Genomic DNA, 18,065 nt, shown 5'->3' with positions numbered 1-18,065 from the left:
ATTTTTTCCACCAGGTTGTTTCAAAGTCACCATCACATTATAGAACATGCCCCAACTCACAAATTTGAACACGGCAGAAATATTTTTTTGAAAACATTTTCAAAATGCTTTCAAAATGTTTTATTACTGCTATGAAAACATTTTAAACAAGTGATGCTGGAATCCACCCCCAAACAGCATTATTTTCAGTGGTGTTTAAACTAGGGAGTCCAGATTCTCCTTTTAAATCCACCTTAAAGGGAGAATCTGGGGTCGCCAGTTTAAACGACATTGAAAGTGATGCTGTTTTGGGGTGGATTCTCCCCCACCCTGAAACAGCATCACTTTCAATGTTTAAACCGGGGACATCAGATTCTCCCTTTAAATCCATGCCAAAGGGGATGGATTTAATAATAATGATAATAACCTTTATTAGGCATTGAGAGAATAAAAGAAAGAAAGAAAACAAGCATTGGCAGGAAGGGGGTGGATTTAAAAGGAGAATATGGGGAAATTTAAGGGGTGCCTGCTGTCAGGGGTGCAATTATTAAGGTAGCAGCACCAAAATTTCAGAGTATCTTTGCGATACCCTACTGATGATACCACCCAGGTTTGGTGAAGTTTGGTTCAGGGGGTCCAAAGTTATGGACCCTCAAAGGTGTAGCCTCCATCTCCTATTAGCTCCCATTGGAAACAATGGGGGATGGGGCACTCCCTTTGGGAGTCCATAACTTTGGACTCCCTAAACCAAACCTCACCAAACCTGGGTGATATCATCAGGAGAGTCTTCTGAAGAATCCCTGAAATTTTGGTGCTGCTAGCCTAAAAACTTCATCCCCTGCAGGCCAAAAGTGTAAAAAACACTGAAAATACAAAAAATCCCACAAACGAACCTACGCCTCCCCACAAGGCTGTGCCCTGGGCAACTGCCCACTTTGCCCAATGGGAGGAACGCCTCTGCTCTATTCCATGTACCAACCTTGCTTAGCTTTCAAGATCTGGTGAGATTGGGCTATACCATCATCCTTCCCTCTCTTAAATTGCATAGGGAGAAGAAGTAAAGTATTTCTGTTTATTCAGAGTAGAGTTTTGAGGAGGGGAAGTTGTTTCACTCCTTTAGATTGATAATGGGGCAGAGGATAATTATATCCAAAATCTGTTCAGCCCAGTATCTTACTATCTAATTGAGCAGTGTGTTCCCGACAATGAACCAGGAAAAAAAAGAGGGCTGCTGAGAAGTGTATTCCTTGGCCATCCAAGAGGGCCCAGATTCCAGCTCCTCTGGAAGGGGCAAGAACTGCTGTGCCCTTGTAGTAGAAGGTCTTACTCCCCTCCTGCCATGGTGTGCTACCAGGACTAGGTCCCTGCAGTGAACTTTGAAGAACTTCCTGCCTGGGAACATGGGACAAACTCTGTCAAGCCGTGGTTGAGCCAGAGGCGCCCATTTGTGAAGTTAGGGGAGCCTGTCTCAGTGTGGGGGAATCTGAGAAAGGTCAGCTCATTTGCAAAGTTCAAGAATCTTGTGTGTTAAGGGAGGGATCTGAGAAAAGAGACTATGTGTGTGTTTGGGTGGGGGGGGGGGAGAGAATATGAGGAAGGAGAGCCGGTTTGCAAAGTTAGGAGAGCTTGTGGATGTGGGATGAGGGAAATCTGTCTTCTATTTGTCTTTTCATTCATCCTCCCAGAATACAGGCATTCATCACCTTCCAAGCATGTCCATGTTTCAAAAGGATCTTTATACTGTAATTTAATTTTCACTAGGTAATAAAACAGTTCATCTCAATTACTATACCATACCAAACTTCTAATTATTTTTCCTTTCATTTTCAATAATTGAGAAATTACGTTTGAGTGAATCTTCCTAAAGAAGATTCAAGGTCTTGGTATTCAGTTTTTGTTTTATGGTACTTTAATACGAAGTAAACCAAAACATAGATAAATGCTTCTCTTAAAGTCAGTAGGTATAACTTCATTTATTGGATAAAATAAAGACTGAAGTCCAAAAGAGTTAATGTCAAATTAATTTCTTCACTTTGTAAGACCAGGATCCATCTCTTCAGAAAGCGTGCATAATCAATTTGGGACAATAGTATCGTGCTTCTTTCCAGCAAACAGATTTCTTTTTTACTCTGAAATGCCCCTAGAGATGCTACATCGGGCCCAAGAGTCCTGTGACAATCTGGTTAATTGCATTTGCTCAATAAAGATTTGGTTAACTAAAAAGGGGTCTCAAATTTAATTGATCAAGAGAAGCAATGCAAAAAGTCCATTCAGAACTTGAAGCATGAACCCTAGGATTGGATCCAAGAACACTCTTCAAGTGGAATAGCCTTGCTCCATCAGTGAAAGGCCTGCTGTGAAGACTGCCTCCATTGAACAATGGTTCTTCACTTAGTGCATGAGAGTCTTCAGATCCAACCCATAGACACGTAGTGCTAAAGCAGATGTTCATACCTAAACCCAACACAGCACAGGATTGTGCAGAGCTTTTTTCTTCCCAGTCCTGAATTGGGAGCAAATTGAAGGTTGAGCTAAATAGCTTCTTTATATTTGGGTGCTGTGTGGTTTCCGGGCTGTATGGCCGTGTTCTAGCAGCATTCTCTCCTGACGTTTCGCCTGCATCTGTGGCTGGCATCTTCAGAGGATCTGATGTTGGGAAAGCAAGTAGAGTATATATATCTGTTGGAGTGTCCAGGGTGGGTGGAGAAACATTGTCTGTGAGTAACAAAGAAGGCAACCAGGTCAATAGTTGAGGGCATCTGAATAGAAGTATGAGTAACAATGAAGACTATAGCATGGGAGTGTCAATGGAGATAGCAAGGTCACTGGTGGGAGCATCTGAATAGAAGTATCCTGGCCTTTGTTTCTTTTGTCTATGGTTCTTTATAGTTATTTCTAAATAAATCATGCAATCCAGGTGGTGTTACTAAGAAGATCGCAGCCCCCATTGCATGGTAAGCTCATGAGTAATAGCATCCACAGATGTCAGCACAAACTTGGGGGGGGGGGTGGATTATGGATAGTCCCTGCTCATAAAATTGCTTACAATAGCTTAGTGAGCCTGTCTTGCACACAGAAGTGCCCAAGATCTCAAATCATAAAGTGTTTCACGGAAATACTAGACACCATATTGAACCCTTCAGGCCAGCATAATTCAAGGGTTGTTCTGGGTAGGGGCACCTAATTTCCAGCAGGGCTGCTGGTTTGAGTCTCCTGAAAGGAACCAGCCAACTTTGCTGAAGTTTCCTTGGGAGGGACAAATGCTGTGGCCATCAGGTTCACCTTCAACTGGGTGCCCACAGCTATTGCCCCTCCCAAGGAAACTTTAGCAAATTTAGCAAATTTCAGGAGACTCGCACCAGCAGCTTTGCTGGAAATTAGGCACCTTTACCCAGAACAACCCCCACAGAGGCCAGCCCCAAATCTCCAGCAAGAGCCAGCAGGGCATAACAGCAAGCCCCATTGAAATCTATGGTGGGAAAAGTTAATTAATTTTTCCCACCATAGCACTTACTGAAGAGCCTGGCAGATTCTGTGCTTTGCAGTGGCTCCATTGTAGCCAATGGGGAATTTCTGTGTGTAAGAACTGGCTGCACATTTTTGAAGACAGTGGTGCCAGACTTTCAAGGTGGCCCCAGGAGGTCTCCTGGTAATAGCATCCAGGCTTGGTGAACTTTGCTTCTGGGGGCAGGGGCGGAGGGTTGAAAGAGTTCTGAGATAACTCAGCCAGCAGGCTTCACGTGCAGGAGTGGGGAAACAAAATAAGCTTTTTGGTGGCCCATAAAATTGAACCTCCAGAAGCAAAGTTCACCAAGCCTGGATGCTATTACCAGGAGGGCATCCTGGAGCCACCTTGAAAGTATGGTCCCTCTATCTTCACAAATATGCAGCCTGCTTACACACTCAGAAATTCCCCATTGGCTACAATGGAGCCAAGGCACTGAAAAGCAGCGAATCTGGGCAAATTTCTTGGGGTGCCTCTCAAGGGTGCAGTTTTAAAGCTAGTGGCACCAAAAATTCAGGGTACCATCCAGAGACTGTCCTGATGAAACCACCCAGGTTTGGTGAAGTTTGGTTTTGGGGGGAAGTTATGGACCCTCAAAGGGGTAGCCCCCATCTCCTGTTAGTTCCCATTGGAAACAATGGGAAATGGGGGCACCCATTTTGGGGTTCATAACTTTGGCCCCCCTGAACCAAATGTCACCAAACTTGGGTGGTATCATCAGGACCGTATCCGTATGATAGCCGTATGATCCCCTGCAGGCCAAAACGCAAAAAACCCAAAAAATGCCCGAATATCTTGCATTCATATTCGTTCATATTCGGGAAGGACATATTCAGTCGATTTTTGCCCGAATATGCCTGAATTCGTCCAGATTCTTGCCGAATCTGGTATTTGTTTCACCTAAATCTCCGAGCCTATTAGTGACCTCCAAAACATCCTTTCATTGACAGCTTTGTCTCAGGTGTTGGACTGTGGTTTCCTTTATTAAGGCTGTGGTTTCCTTTATTAAGACAATCCATCTTGCATTTTTACTTGCATTTTCTTGCTGCCTTTTACTTTTCCTAGAAAATTCTACTGAGTCTTGTCTTCTCATGATGTGATCAAAGCATGACTGTCTTAGTTCAATAATTTTAGCTTCTAGGGAGAATTCAGATTTGATTTCATCTAGACTTTTTGGCTGTCTGACATATTTGTCAAACTCTCTTGCAACAGAAAATTTCAAATTAATTGCCACCTTTTTGGCATAACTAACTAACTGCCACCAGCAGTTAGAGTCCCCCAGCCATGCTCCCGAACTACACCCACTGCACCGGTGGTAGCAGAGGTGCTTCCCACTGCTGGGGAGGGTGGCACCAGCCACACGCTGGTGGTTTCACCCCTTTGTCAGGGTAAGTGCTCCAGGGAAGGCAAATCCATCTGAGCAGCCACGTGCCACTCCCATGGGTAAATTCATCCCTCTTTTTGGATGGGGCTGTTAGTATAGAAAATATTTTCCTACATCCTGCTGTAAATGTAAATGGGTTAAACTAAGCACCATTAAGAAGGAACTCAGGAACTGTAGCTATTGTCAATAAAGCATTATAGTACTATTGGCAGGATTTTCAGTAGACCTTCCAGTGTCATTATGCTGCCTCCACTGTATTGAGTTGCTTTGAAAACATAAAAATTGATGGGGTGCTGTGTGGTTTCTGGGCTGTATGGCCATGTTCTAGCAGCATTCTCTCCTGACGTTTCGCCTACATCTGTGGCTGGCATCTTCAGAGGATCTGATGGAACTGAAGAGGCCAGCCACAGATGCAGGCGAAACGTCAGGAGAGAATGCTTCTAGAACACGGCCATAAAGCCCAGAAACCACGCAGCACCCCAGTGATTCCGGCCGTGGAAGCCTTCGATAATACATAAAAATAGATATTTCTCATTGGAAATCTGTATTTTCAAATAATCTATAAACCATTCCCATCAAAATCTGAAGAATTTGATTAAGCACCACACACAAAAAAAATCTTGACAGAAATGTACTCTATCTGAGCTCAGTGGTAGTGTAGAGGGTTTTCACTTCCTCCGTGTTATTCCCACAGCAAGCCAGGGAAGAAAGAATGTCTGCTTCCATGGCAGAGGAGGGATTTGTATTTCTGTAGTTTAGCCACAGAGCCTTCAATAGGACTTGTGTGTATTGAGCAGGGAAGAAATATGGCAGCAAGTCAGCACAGTAGTGTTCTCAAGTCCCCCCGGACATCTGTGGGGAAGGGGGGATCTTACTATGCTTGAAATGAGGCCTTGGCCTCGATGTTGCTTGTGTGATGATGTCACTTCCAGAAGTAATGTAATCACATTGACAGGTTTTTTTTAATATTTATATTCTGGACTTATATCAACCCATCCCCCAATACAGCGGTGTGTGGGGTGGGTAACAAAATGTCAAATACATTTTAAAACAAGAACAGACAAAATAGATAATTTATAAAATATAAGTAAGATGGTGCCATAAGTTCGCAGAAGAGCTGACTTCCAAGAATAACATATCCTCCTCAAAGTAAGGAGGGGGACTGAGGAGAGAATAGAGAAGAGGGAGAAGATGTAATAGAGAAGCTGAAAGTCCTCAACCATTTGCCTGGTGGGATAACTCCATCTTTCAGATATGCTATAACTGGGCTAGGTCCTCCAGAACCCTGGTCTCCTCTAACAGGAAGATCTACCAAGCAGGGGCCACAACTGAAAAGGCCCCAGGCAAGGATAATCAGATTGCTGTCAGGCCAGGGACTTCCAGTAGATTTTGGGAACTAGAGCAAAGCATCTTGGGGGACATGCTGAGAGGAGGGAAATGCTGTTTTTACTATAAAGTTTTACCCAAATACCTGAACATCTCCCTTATCATAGAATTGAAGTCATCACTCTCGTGACGTTGAGTCTTAGACCTGATTTTAAGCATGGTAAGACCCCCGGCAGCCATCTGCATGTTGTTGGGAGAGGGGGCCCAAAGCAGGGTATCCCCCACCCCTGGCTGGGTCTAGCAACCGTATAGGACAAAATAAATAGGTACATGTGGATGTACCTAGGTCAGATCTCTCCTCAGTCACAATATCAAGCAACTCAAACAGTTATGTTTCAGCCTCCATCTTTCATCTGTTTCATGGAGATATTTCTGACCTATTTTGTGATTACATTGTATGGATTATTGAGATTATATAGTGGTGCATTTTTGAACACTTCAAAATGCTAGACAAATGTTAAATGGTAATAAACATTAAACAAAATGTTAAGTAAACTATGCGCAAAAAGTGGAAGACACCAAGTGAAATTACAGAAATAGAAGAAATCCATATGAAAGATCTGTGAGACTTATTGAAGCAGCAGAAGATTAGTTTGCGAAAGAGTCCTTCCTGACGCATAGTAATATATCACTGTTGCTTAAAAAAACCTAGTAGCCTACCGGAAATAAAATTATGTTATCACAACTAGGATGTTATGTACACACATGGCTAATGGATTTGAGGGAAAAGGGAGCTGAGGACAAAGCTAGACAGTGCCAAGGGAAAGCAAAATTGGTGTTGGAAAGATGAAAACAAGAAGCTGAGGGTAAAGCCTGTCAAATGAATCAGCGATAATGGCTGATATCACCTTCGCTGTGCCCTTGCATGGATTGAACAAAATAATACCTACAACTTATGCTGTGTTCTGGGTAGGAGGGGAGGGGGGGGGTCATATGTTTTATCACTTTTTGTTTTTCAAAGGTTACAAATATTTTAAAAAGAAAGTTGAGGCTGAGGAATTTAAAAAATTTCAGGTTTTGAGAAAATGTTTACTAAGCTCTGTGACTTATTTTCCGCACTAATTACCAGATTGCGTGCAGTACTATATTTTATGAATAAATGGACTTGGACTGATGTCCAGATTCTGTCCGAGATTTTTGATTTTCCTAATAGTTTGTTGAATGCCCTTGAACAGAATTGCTTAAGCAGTTTCAAATTACCATTTTAAATGAGGTATTCTAATACCTATAAATGTGTTTAAAAACCAGCTTGCTGAAGCACTTAGAAACCCACTGATGAAAGTTGTTAAGCCTGTTCTAAGCCTGATTACCTTTATTATTTATTTACCTTTTACCTTTAGAAAGGTGTGTGATGAGACTATTTAAACAAATAAACATTTGGAAAGCGTATAAACCAGATGGTAGAAGTCTGCAGATCATATATGGGGACTGGATAACTGGTTTATGAAAAGACTAATAGGGAGAAAATTGTATTGTTGAAGGCTTTCATGGATAGAATTAACTGGCTGTTGCGCCGTTAGCTCCTAAGGTTTCGCTCGCATCTGTGGCTGGCATATAAAGAAAGAGGTATGTCATGGTAAGATGTGACATGTCTTTGAAGATGCCAACCACACATCCTGAAAAACCCACAACAGCCAGGAAGAAAATTAATTAAAGCTAGGATTGCATCCTACAGACATATAAGCATTTAAATCTCTTCAGTCTTGTACAGCACAATCATAAGAAGAGTTAGACCTTTCGAAGTCAATTGACTTTAAGAGTGAAACTCTGTTTAGGAGTGTGCTGGTAATCCTTCAGGAGGCAGGAATATAGATAAGTACAAAAGAAAGTATGGCTTAAACTAAAGGAATTAAATGGAGATTTCAGTATTAAAAAGCTACCAGTGCAGCTAAAAAAGTACACAGTGAACTCTGTTACCATGTGAAGGTCAAAGTGCTGGATAAGGAAGAGAAAAATGTGCAAGGAAAATGTGATAGATTTGTAAACAACAAATAAACAACCTTGGAGTCACAAGAACTACAGCAGAGAGCATCACCACTTATAGATGTGATATATACTTTTGCCATTCTTCATATTTTCTAGTATTTATTTATTTTTATTTATTTCATTAAATTCCTATACTGCCCCTTACCATTTGAGCACCAGGGGATAAGTGGTTCTTCAATGGCCTATATTCTTCTAGATCAGGGGTAGGGAACCTGCGGCTCTCCAGATGTTCAGGAACTACAATTCCCATCAGCCCCTACCAGCATGGCCAATTGGCCATGCTGGTAGAAAGCTGATGAAATTGTAACTCCCTAACTATTGTCTGGAGAGCCTGGAGGTTCTGTTCCCTAGATGAAAAATAATAAATAACTAGTAATTTAAGTGAATGTTATCAAATGATTGATTTAACAAGTACAAAATAATTGAATCATCAGTAGTGTAACTATGTGGAGTATGTGTGTGTGGGGGGGTGGAACCCCAGGTGCTGCTTGGCTATGTTACATGGGGGTCACATTGCAAAACCACCTCCAACTCTGCCTCCACTTGAACTCCATGTAGAGTTCAGGCAGGGGTGAAGTTGGAAGGGTGGTTTGACAATGCACCCCCAATGAGACCTGGCCAAAAGGCGGATGGGGTGAGCCATTGTGCTTGGCCCAGGAACCATTTTTATCAGTTATGCTCCTGTAAATAATTCAGAACTTTAATTGAAGGATGGGATTGAGGCTTCAGGACCAGCATAGTGTAGTGGTTAAGATCAGATAGACTCTAATATGAAGAACCTGGTTTGTTTCCCCACTCCTGTATGTAGGTGATGGACTCTTATTTGGTGAACCAGATTTGTTTCACCACTCCTACACTCTTGCTGAGTGACCTTAGGCTAGTCACAGTTCATTCAGAACTCTCTCAGTCCCACCTACCTCACAAGGTGTGTGTTGTGGGGAGAGGAGGGAAAGGAATTTGTAAGCCACTTTGAGTCTCCTTACAGGAGAGAAAGGCAGAGTATAAATCCAAAATCTTCTCCTTGTCCAGAACATAAAAGGATTCATTTTGATTCTCCTCTTAATCAGACTAACACTGCTGTTATCCACAATATTCACATGGATCAAAGGCAGGACTGGTACTTACTACCTAGCTATTTAGAAATTCTGCTATGTTCTTTGCCCTATCATAGCTGTGGAACTACCCCCAACTGCTCTTTCCACTTCCTGCTTATTGCTTCTGTCTTCCTCTGGGGCTTTTAAAGAAACAAAGTCCACATTTTGTGTGGGCCAATATAGCTGTTTACACTTTTCTCTTTTAAAGGAAAACACAGCAGTAGTCAGGATGAACAATTAATTGCTGGTTGGAGCTGTGCATTGTGCCATCACTGAGCAGTTATACTATCTGCTTCTTCATGTGAGGAATGTACAGGCAGATGGCTGTTAGGGAGCAGATGTAACTGGGGTTTGAGACTTGAGAAGGATGAATCAGAAGATCAAATCCAAAGGCCAAAAATCTAGTCTTTCTGAAAGACATACACAAGAATCTACCCTCAAATTCCATTTCAAGCAAATTAAAAAACTGAAAGACCTCTGATGTGGGTTCCTCTAATTGGAAATCTAAGCTTGGGCCATGATTTGGACCAGTCTTTTCCCTGTAGATACTTCTAAATACCTTCTGGAGAAGTCTTCCACTGATTGGGACCATTGAAATTAGGATATTGGTGAATTGTTACTTTTGACATATGTAGGGGTAGATTGATGTAGAACGTGATAGTTTATTTTATTGTCATTTATATAAACATGGTAGTAAGGCATTATGCTATTTTTTTCATCTTTCTAAATTAGGCACCTTCCCCCGCTCCAGAAAAATCTCACTGTGAAACATAACTCATGTGTATGAAACCAGAGCAGCCAGCTATCCATCTTGAGTAATTAATGCAATATCAGCTGCAATATCCTGACAGCAAACGTGCTTCTTTTATAACATCTGGTGTTGAGGACTAAATCATGACCTTCCTTATAATGACCTTTTTTGGGTTTAATCCCTTTTGAAAATAAATCTTATTAGCGATGAGTCAGCAAATGGCTGTACAGTGTTTTCTGTTTATATTGTGTGTTTTGAGGCAGTAGGAAATGAGCTTGTTTTTTAGCATTTTCATATGACAAATCTTTATAGGGTGATGGGTTTTTAAATTAATCATGTCAAAGATAACGTTTCTTCCCGCAGCATAATCCAAGCAGGCTGAAATCCATAGGTTCTTTCTACAGAGATTGACTGAACAGAGCGGTGTTTGAAAATGTTATATCTAATAGCGTTGTCAGTATTAGGAACCACAAAGGTCATAGAAAGATCCCAGGAATGTGAAAGGGAACACAATAGCACCCCATAGCATCATTACTGTTGCCAAGACTTTATACTTGCTGTTGCTAAAAGGGAGAGAAAAGAAAATGCAACATCTTCATTTCTGCTCAGACCATTTAAAGTTGCTGGCGGTTCTCGAGTCTGGGAGGCGCCCAGCATGGAAAGAGAACCCCCTCACCTGGTTGCTGTCATCACCTTTTGTGTCTTCACTGTCTATCTCTGCAACCACTTATTTCCTGCTGCTAGTCTCCATCACCATTCCTGTCGGGAGGATGGAGGAAAGAATGACTGTACTACTGCCATACAATCTTGGGCTGACAGTAAGACACAAATGGTCCATTTGCTGCCATCGATGACTAATAGCCACTCTGTTGTCAGCCTCAGATTTCCACAGTCATGACCCATTAGTTTGAAGGGGTGCCTGTGCATTCTTCTCATGTGATACTTACACACAAATCTGGGGTGGAGGGGAGTTTGGCAGCGCCCTGGAACTGTGCCCTGCTGCATAACCACACTTCCTCCAAAGAGTTCCAGCTGGCAGCAGGGGGGGGAAATGAAACCCCTCAGGAGGGAACTTGACTGCATTGTGGCATCACCCCAGTGTTATCACCCCTGGCCACCATGGCATCCCCTCCCCTTTTTTGGATTGGGCTACCTGATCCTTTTATGCTTTTGTTTGCCTTTCTCTCTTGTCATGTCCTGCCTCCATTGTCATGCCTTACCCTTTAACACCCTACCCCACAAAAATAAATAATTTCAACCAAAAATAAATAATTTCACAATTCAGATCTGGCAACCCTACTTCCCACCCATCTTCTGCCAGTGGCCAGGGGGGCTTGGCAACCCTTCAGAAATTACTTGGCTGAGTCCCTTGTAGCTTGTAGTCTACCCTGAGGGTTGGTGAGAAAGGTGGATTATGAATAATAAAATATACCAACAAGGATTGGTGTTTACTCAGCAGCTGCCTTTTCCCACACTTTTCCCCAGAGGGGATGGATGAGCTGAGATGTGTGGGCAATACAGCTGGCCAGGACTGAGTTGAGTGGTCCCTGTCGAGCTACTTAACTTGGATTAACCAGCTGAACTCGGCTGGTTCCTGGGCTGTTGTAATGTCAATTTCAAAAGCAAGGGCTTTTAAGTGAGAGACAGACAGAGACTATACATTGTCCTTCAGAGAAGGCACAATCTTTACATGCCTCACCCACCTTTCACAAAAAAAAATTGTAATGGTGTTTTTATGTTTTCTCCTTCTAGTACAAACAAGTGGAACAGTACATGTCGTTTCATAAACTGCCTGCTGACATGCGTCAGAAGATCCATGATTATTATGAGCATCGTTACCAGGGCAAGATCTTTGATGAGGAGAGCATTCTCAATGAGCTCAACGACCCACTTAGAGAGGTAAGAAAGTCAACAATGTTGCATGACAATTTGGGAGAGGGGAATTATTTTTGTAAGATTAAACAACTGCTTCTAAATCAAACTGATATATGTGTGTGTGTGTGTGTGTGTGTGTGTGTGTGTGTGTGTGTGTGTGTGTGTGTGTGTGTGTGTGTGTGTGTGTGTGTGTGTGTGTGTGTGTGTGTGTGTGTGTGTGTGTGTGTGTGTGTGTGTGTGTTTTCCATACTCCATTGGTAGGCCTGTTATTCAAAATAATTTCTCTGGAAAACGCACTCACACAGAAAAAAATGTAAGATTAGGATATAAAACTCTGGCGGTTTCCACACATGCAGGCTTGCAGGCTAGCATCGGCATGAACGGCCCCACAGGCTGCACTGCTGGCGGAGCACACTCCGCACAGCTGTGCAGCCCCCGAACAGCTGCCTACCTTTTCCCTGCCTTTCATCGCTCTGAGGAGGGAAGGGGACACACCCCCTGGCCAGAGCGATGGCTAAAGTGATGGAGGCAAGGAGGCGTGTCCCCTTCTCTCCTCAGAGTGATGAAAGGCAGGGAAAAGGTAGGCAGCTGTTCGGGAGCGCCATGGGAATACGCCGGCTTCCACCCGCTGCTGTTTGCTTGGCAATGGGTGGCAACTGGCGTATTCAAAAAAACTCACCCCCCCCCCGAGCGAGTTTCAGAAGCAGCGCCTTCGCACCACTTCAGGGGAGCCTCCTGTAGGAACAGTGCCCCAGGGACCTTTTTTTCCCCCGTCCCTGGAGCGCTGTTGTTTCCCCGTGCGGAAACCGCCTCTGTAAAGAGAAGTCTAGGAGAAAATACCATGTATGTACCAGTGGTAGAGTTTCCAACCTCTGGGTAGTGACTGGACAGGTGCTTGGACTACAACTGAGCTCCAGGCAACAGAGATCCGTTCCCCTGGAGAAAATGACCACTTTAGAAGGTGAACTCTATAGTATTATGATGCATCAAAGTTCCTTTCCTCCCCAAACTCAACCCTCCTTGGGTCAAAATCTCCAGGCATTTTCCAACCTGGAGCTAGCAACTCTTACCAGAGACCATTTTTATTAAACTAATATAGTTCCTAATTCCCATCCTACTTTTTGAACAGATATGCCAATTCAGGTTTTAAGTTGGAAGAAGACATTAAAAATAAGTATGTTTTGGGGAGAAAGCTTCTGGGAGTTATTGCCTAATTTTGTCAGATCTGTGCTTAGTCCAGGTCTGTGATATAGATTCAAACAGGTGAAATTTTGAAGGGCAATTAAAAATGCCTCAAAACATCAAGCCAATTTATTGATATTCACTTAACTGATACCCATACTAAAAAGTCTATGCTTTTGTTTAGCACTACTATATTAAAAAGGGCCTGACTGTTTGATTTTGGAAAAAGCTAACTTTTGCTTTCCCAGAAACAGGTGGGTTCTTTTTACTGAGGATGGATGCTTTTAGAACAATCCGGCAGAAATTGGCAAACTCTCACCTGAACTGTTTAGGAATTTCCCTTAATGATATTGATTGCCTCTGTTTGACTTCTACCAGAAATCTGATTTTGAGCAGCCTCTATGCTTTAGATAAGTTCAGTACCAGAATCTGGGCCTGTAGAGTTTGTTTTCCTCTGTTTGGGATTTGTGTATTCGAACAGTCCAGTCTATCTTGGTTACTTGACAGTTTCCAAATATGAGCAAGCCTTTATGTTGGCTTGTCCCAATTCAGTCCCAATGGCAGAACTATCTGGCGGCTTTGGGAAGATTTTTTTTTTTTGCTGATAGATGTTGTAGCTGTGAGACAGGGAGTCTTGACACCTTACCCCGTGGTCTGTTGAACTGTCCAGAATTCCAAAGGCATAGGACTAAGTTTGTCTCTCCTTTCTGAAAGGATCTGATTAGCCTTCCAGTTCATTGTAAGCTACAGATTCTCTTGGCTTTGAGCAATCATAATACTGCTCTGCCAAGTGAGAAACCAAGATAAAAACAACCTGGTATGTATCATCCCAGTTCTATCCCAGGATATTTGGTCTGTGTGGAAAACGCCACAGACTCCACCCTCCAAAGCATCCATTTTCTCCAAGGGTACTGATCCCTGTAGTCTTGGGATGAACTGTAAAATTCTGAGGGATTCGTAGGTCCCATCCTGAGGCTGGCTCCCCTAAGAACACCATGACTGAGTTATCTTTTGGTCAGTAAGTGAATCTATAGAATTTACCCACATGCCAAACAGATCATTCAAGAAAATGAATCAAACAACTTTCTGTCTCACACAAACCAGCAAATGTAGAAGAAACCACCTTTTTTCTCATGTATTTTTCAGTTCCTGTTTCGTAGCGCTGTTGCTTGGAAGCTTGGCTGTATTTTTCTTGTGGGGCTTATTATTGTGGAAAATTGAATTCAAATTCAACCCCCACAGAGCGTCCTTTTGGACAGCACAACACTTGGAGACAGCAACCATGAGCTAAACCAATGCTACACAGTTCCTTAAAGGAGACATTACTTTTATTAATTATGCATCTCTTGCTGAAAAAGAGTAGAGTTTTATTCCCCTACGAAACAGGCATTACTGTTATCTGGAAAGACTGTTCTTTTTTGAGCTGTTCTTGTTGAATACATCTTTTGGACCTTTCTGTATTGGATCTCTGTTAAGTGTTTGCTCTAGACTATTTTTGTATTCTATCATTGCTTTTGGGTTGCACCTTTATATTGCATTAGGTTTTTACACTGGTTATCAGATAGTAGCTGCAGTATACTTTTTTTGTGTATTTCTTCTTGTTGAATGCATACATTTTCTATTCGTAAGTCTCACTTGTTGGTTATAAAATGTGTGGTAGATTCAAATGCTGAAATCTGCATGTCCAATAGTACAAAATTCAGCAATTGTTTAGTCTTCCTAAGCTAAGTGTTCAATATTTTGTTTATTAGGTGCAAAGGTTTATTTCTCCTACACATCAGCAGCTGTGCTTCATTTCCTTAACTTCACCTAAAAAAAATACAAGTGAGCTAGCAATTGCCTGAAGATAAACTGAAAAATAGAATGTTTCAGCCCAGAAGTGGGCAGCTGGAATCAGAAGAACAAAATGGAAATGATTATGCAGCAATAACTCTAGCAGGTCACTGCAGTTTCTGATGCAATTATATTGTGATTGCATTTGTTTTACATTTTTTGTGCATAGTGAAAGCACTGCAAATGAAAAAGCCCTCATCAGGCACTGTATTCAGTGTGAAGGCTACATCAAGTTATAATGGGAAGGTTATACACAGAAAAACCTACTTGGACAGGTTTTAGATGTGAAAAATGTCGACTGACATAACATTGAATCAATATTGATCTGGGCCATACTTTAGAGATTTCTCTCAGGGCCCAGAAAATGCTTCTCTGAGACCCCATTCTGACAAACAGCTATGCCATAGATCTATGTATGAACATTACAATGCTGGTTGTTGTTTTTTGATCCCGTTTCCCATCATTCCTCACATGGGATCTTCCCTTTCTCACTGCTGCTACATACTGAGCTGACATTTTCCATTTGTAATCCATCACAATGGCAAGATCTCATGCCTGGGCAGTCACTGCCAGTTTAGACATCATCAGCATATGTATAAAGTTAGAGCTTTTACAGATACAGTGAACCTCATTGCCAAATTTTTGCCCATTCCTTTGTTTCAGAGATCTCCTGTTGGAGTTCTTCACAGTGTACTTTGGCTGTTGGTGTAGCATGCCTATCTCACTGCTAGAAATGCTAGGTACTGGTCACCCTCAATTCTAGATGATTTATGAACACTTCTGATTCCGCTGTAGAATTCTGCTGATTATGTTCCTCCATTGCAAAAAGTATTAGTTAATGCTTGCCCTGTTTCCTCATCCAAGTGTTTCATTTGGATTTTGTTCTTCCACATGAGCAGCAGACTCTGATGTGGAGAGTCATATTTGATTTCCCACTCCTCCACATGAAGCCCATTGGTTGACCTTGGGCTAGTCACAGTTCTTGCAGAACTCTCTCAGCTCTACCTACCTCATGAGGTGTCTGCTGTGGAGAAAAGAAGGGAAGGCAATTGTAAGACATTTTGAGACTGCATGGTAGAGAAAAGTGTATAAAAACCAACTCAATATTATCCTTAAAAACCCTCATGTGTATTCTGTCTGGACAGTAATATTAGTTTTAATTTGTCCATCATCCCTACACCTTGATCTCTCATCACTTCCAATGGACTCAGTTCTTATGACACTCTTCCCCTCCCCCACAAAGGAAGGAGGAAGGAAGGAAGGAAGGAAGGAAGGAAGGAAGGAAGGAAGGAAGGAAGGAAGGAAGGAAGGAAGGAAATAGCTCTGACATGGGTAACTTCCCTACATTTTCTACAGTGAAAATCAATCCAGGGAATATATTCAGGGTTTTTTCCTTGCAGTCATCCTGTGTTTCAGCCAATTAGTTTTTGCATCTGTTGTATTGTATATAAAGAAAACTGTAATGTTTATCTTGAACTTATTCACTTGAGAGCCAGCATGGTGCAGTGGTTAAGAGCGGTGGACTGGATTTTACTTCCTGCTTCTCCATATGAGCTATGGACTCCAATATGGTGAACTGGATTCTCACTCTTACATATGAAACCTTGAGCTAGTCACAGTTCTCTCTGAATTCTCTCAGCCCCACCTACCTCACAACATGTCTGTTGAGGGAGAAAAAAGGGAAGGAGCTGCTTTGAGGCTTTTTACAGTTGAGAAAAGTGGGATATAAATCCAAACTCTTCTCCCACCTTATCGTCAGCTTTTTGCTGGAGCTTGGGCTTACCTGGTTTGGGTAAGACTTCGATTTTTTTAAAGGGATCCCTGTTGCCTTTTCTGGCTTTATTGACTTGAGTGGTTTATGCATTAACCACTCTGATATTTTCTTAAATGTAGTGGTATCTGACCTACGCTGTGTTGTACAGTCCGTCTGCCCTTTTTTTTTAGTGTAGATTTAAATATTTGCTGAAGCATTCCTACCCTACTTACACTCCCGTTAAGATTTTTTTTTGACTCAGTCCCAAATCTGCTGAGAAAATCTGAGCTTGTTCTTGCTTTGCATATTTTATACATTTTATGCCTATTGATGGAGAGCAAAATTTCTCATTTTCGGAAAACATAAATGTATGTGCAGACAGCATATTATTTTTTCACACAAACAATGAATTCGTTCTGCAACATATATACATTGCAAATATTACCTCAGTGCGTCCAGTGTTATGCTCAGCCTTTTTATTCGCTGCCAGCTTGCAACTTACAGACCTCAAAAAGAAATGAAGATGTGTGCTCTTACTGGAGGCTTGTAATCACCGCTTCTTGCATAAATAAAATATCATGGAGTAATATTTTTGAAATAAGTTCAAGCAGTGTGGGCTGGTTTTAGGTCTAAGTTAATAAGCTTGTTAAATACATTGAAGTTATGCTTTTGAAAAATGGCAGCTTGGTAGGAAATTTCACCTGCCACCATATTTACTGTTACTTTCTCTGCTACTCTTCTTGAAAAGAATAAAATGCTTGGAAGAACTTGGGTAGGCAAGCATGAAAGACGTTGGCTCTAGATACAAACTTCAAAAACTTCCCGTTTCAAATCACAACTTTTTAGAAGACCTTTTTTTTTTGTATTATGCAACTTCACTGATCTGCTATCAGTGAGACTCCGCAGCCAAGGAGTTGTTGGCAGCTGCTCATTCTAACAGATGGAATGGTTTCTAATTGCTCTTCCAGATCAATCAAATCACCCTTAACCAATTGCTGGTTTTAATTTTCTCCTACAGATTTAAATACAGTGCCACCCAAAGCAGAGCTAGTCGGTGTGCTTAGAATGATGTTATTCTGCTTAGTATGGCTTTGATAATGCATCTAGTTATTCCAGTGTGACAACTGATCTGAACAGATAGCTGAAACCTGATCATGCCTTTTCTGTATTCTTTTCTAGTGATTGCCTTGGTAGAGTTCAAATAGCAACTAACCAATGGTGAGGTAGAAAAGATACCCATCAATTATATTTTACGTAGCTTTCACTATCAGATAATGGCAACCGACAATGCAGTCCTGAAAAGAGTTATGCCTAAATCCAATGACTTCAGGGGCCTT

General features: G+C 41.9%; 1 protein-coding gene across 2 annotated transcripts in view; it reads left to right on the top strand.

Annotated features, from left to right (window-relative positions):
- The window catches only part of HCN1 (hyperpolarization activated cyclic nucleotide gated potassium channel 1), a 216,653-nt gene that overhangs the window by 166,349 nt on the left and 32,239 nt on the right, over positions 1-18,065 (top strand). For both annotated transcript variants that reach the window (XM_048503377.1, XM_048503378.1), the window contains exon 5: positions 11,838-11,984. In XM_048503377.1, coding sequence (XP_048359334.1) covers positions 11,838-11,984 — 147 coding nt within the window. The remainder of the gene's footprint in view (positions 1-11,837; positions 11,985-18,065) is intronic.

This window comes from Sphaerodactylus townsendi, linkage group LG07, assembly GCF_021028975.2.
Source record: "Sphaerodactylus townsendi isolate TG3544 linkage group LG07, MPM_Stown_v2.3, whole genome shotgun sequence".
NCBI classification, from domain to species: Eukaryota; Metazoa; Chordata; class Lepidosauria; order Squamata; family Sphaerodactylidae; genus Sphaerodactylus; species Sphaerodactylus townsendi.
The sequence above is the reverse complement of the archived record's forward strand: the minus strand, read 5'-3'. Positions and strand labels throughout refer to the sequence as shown.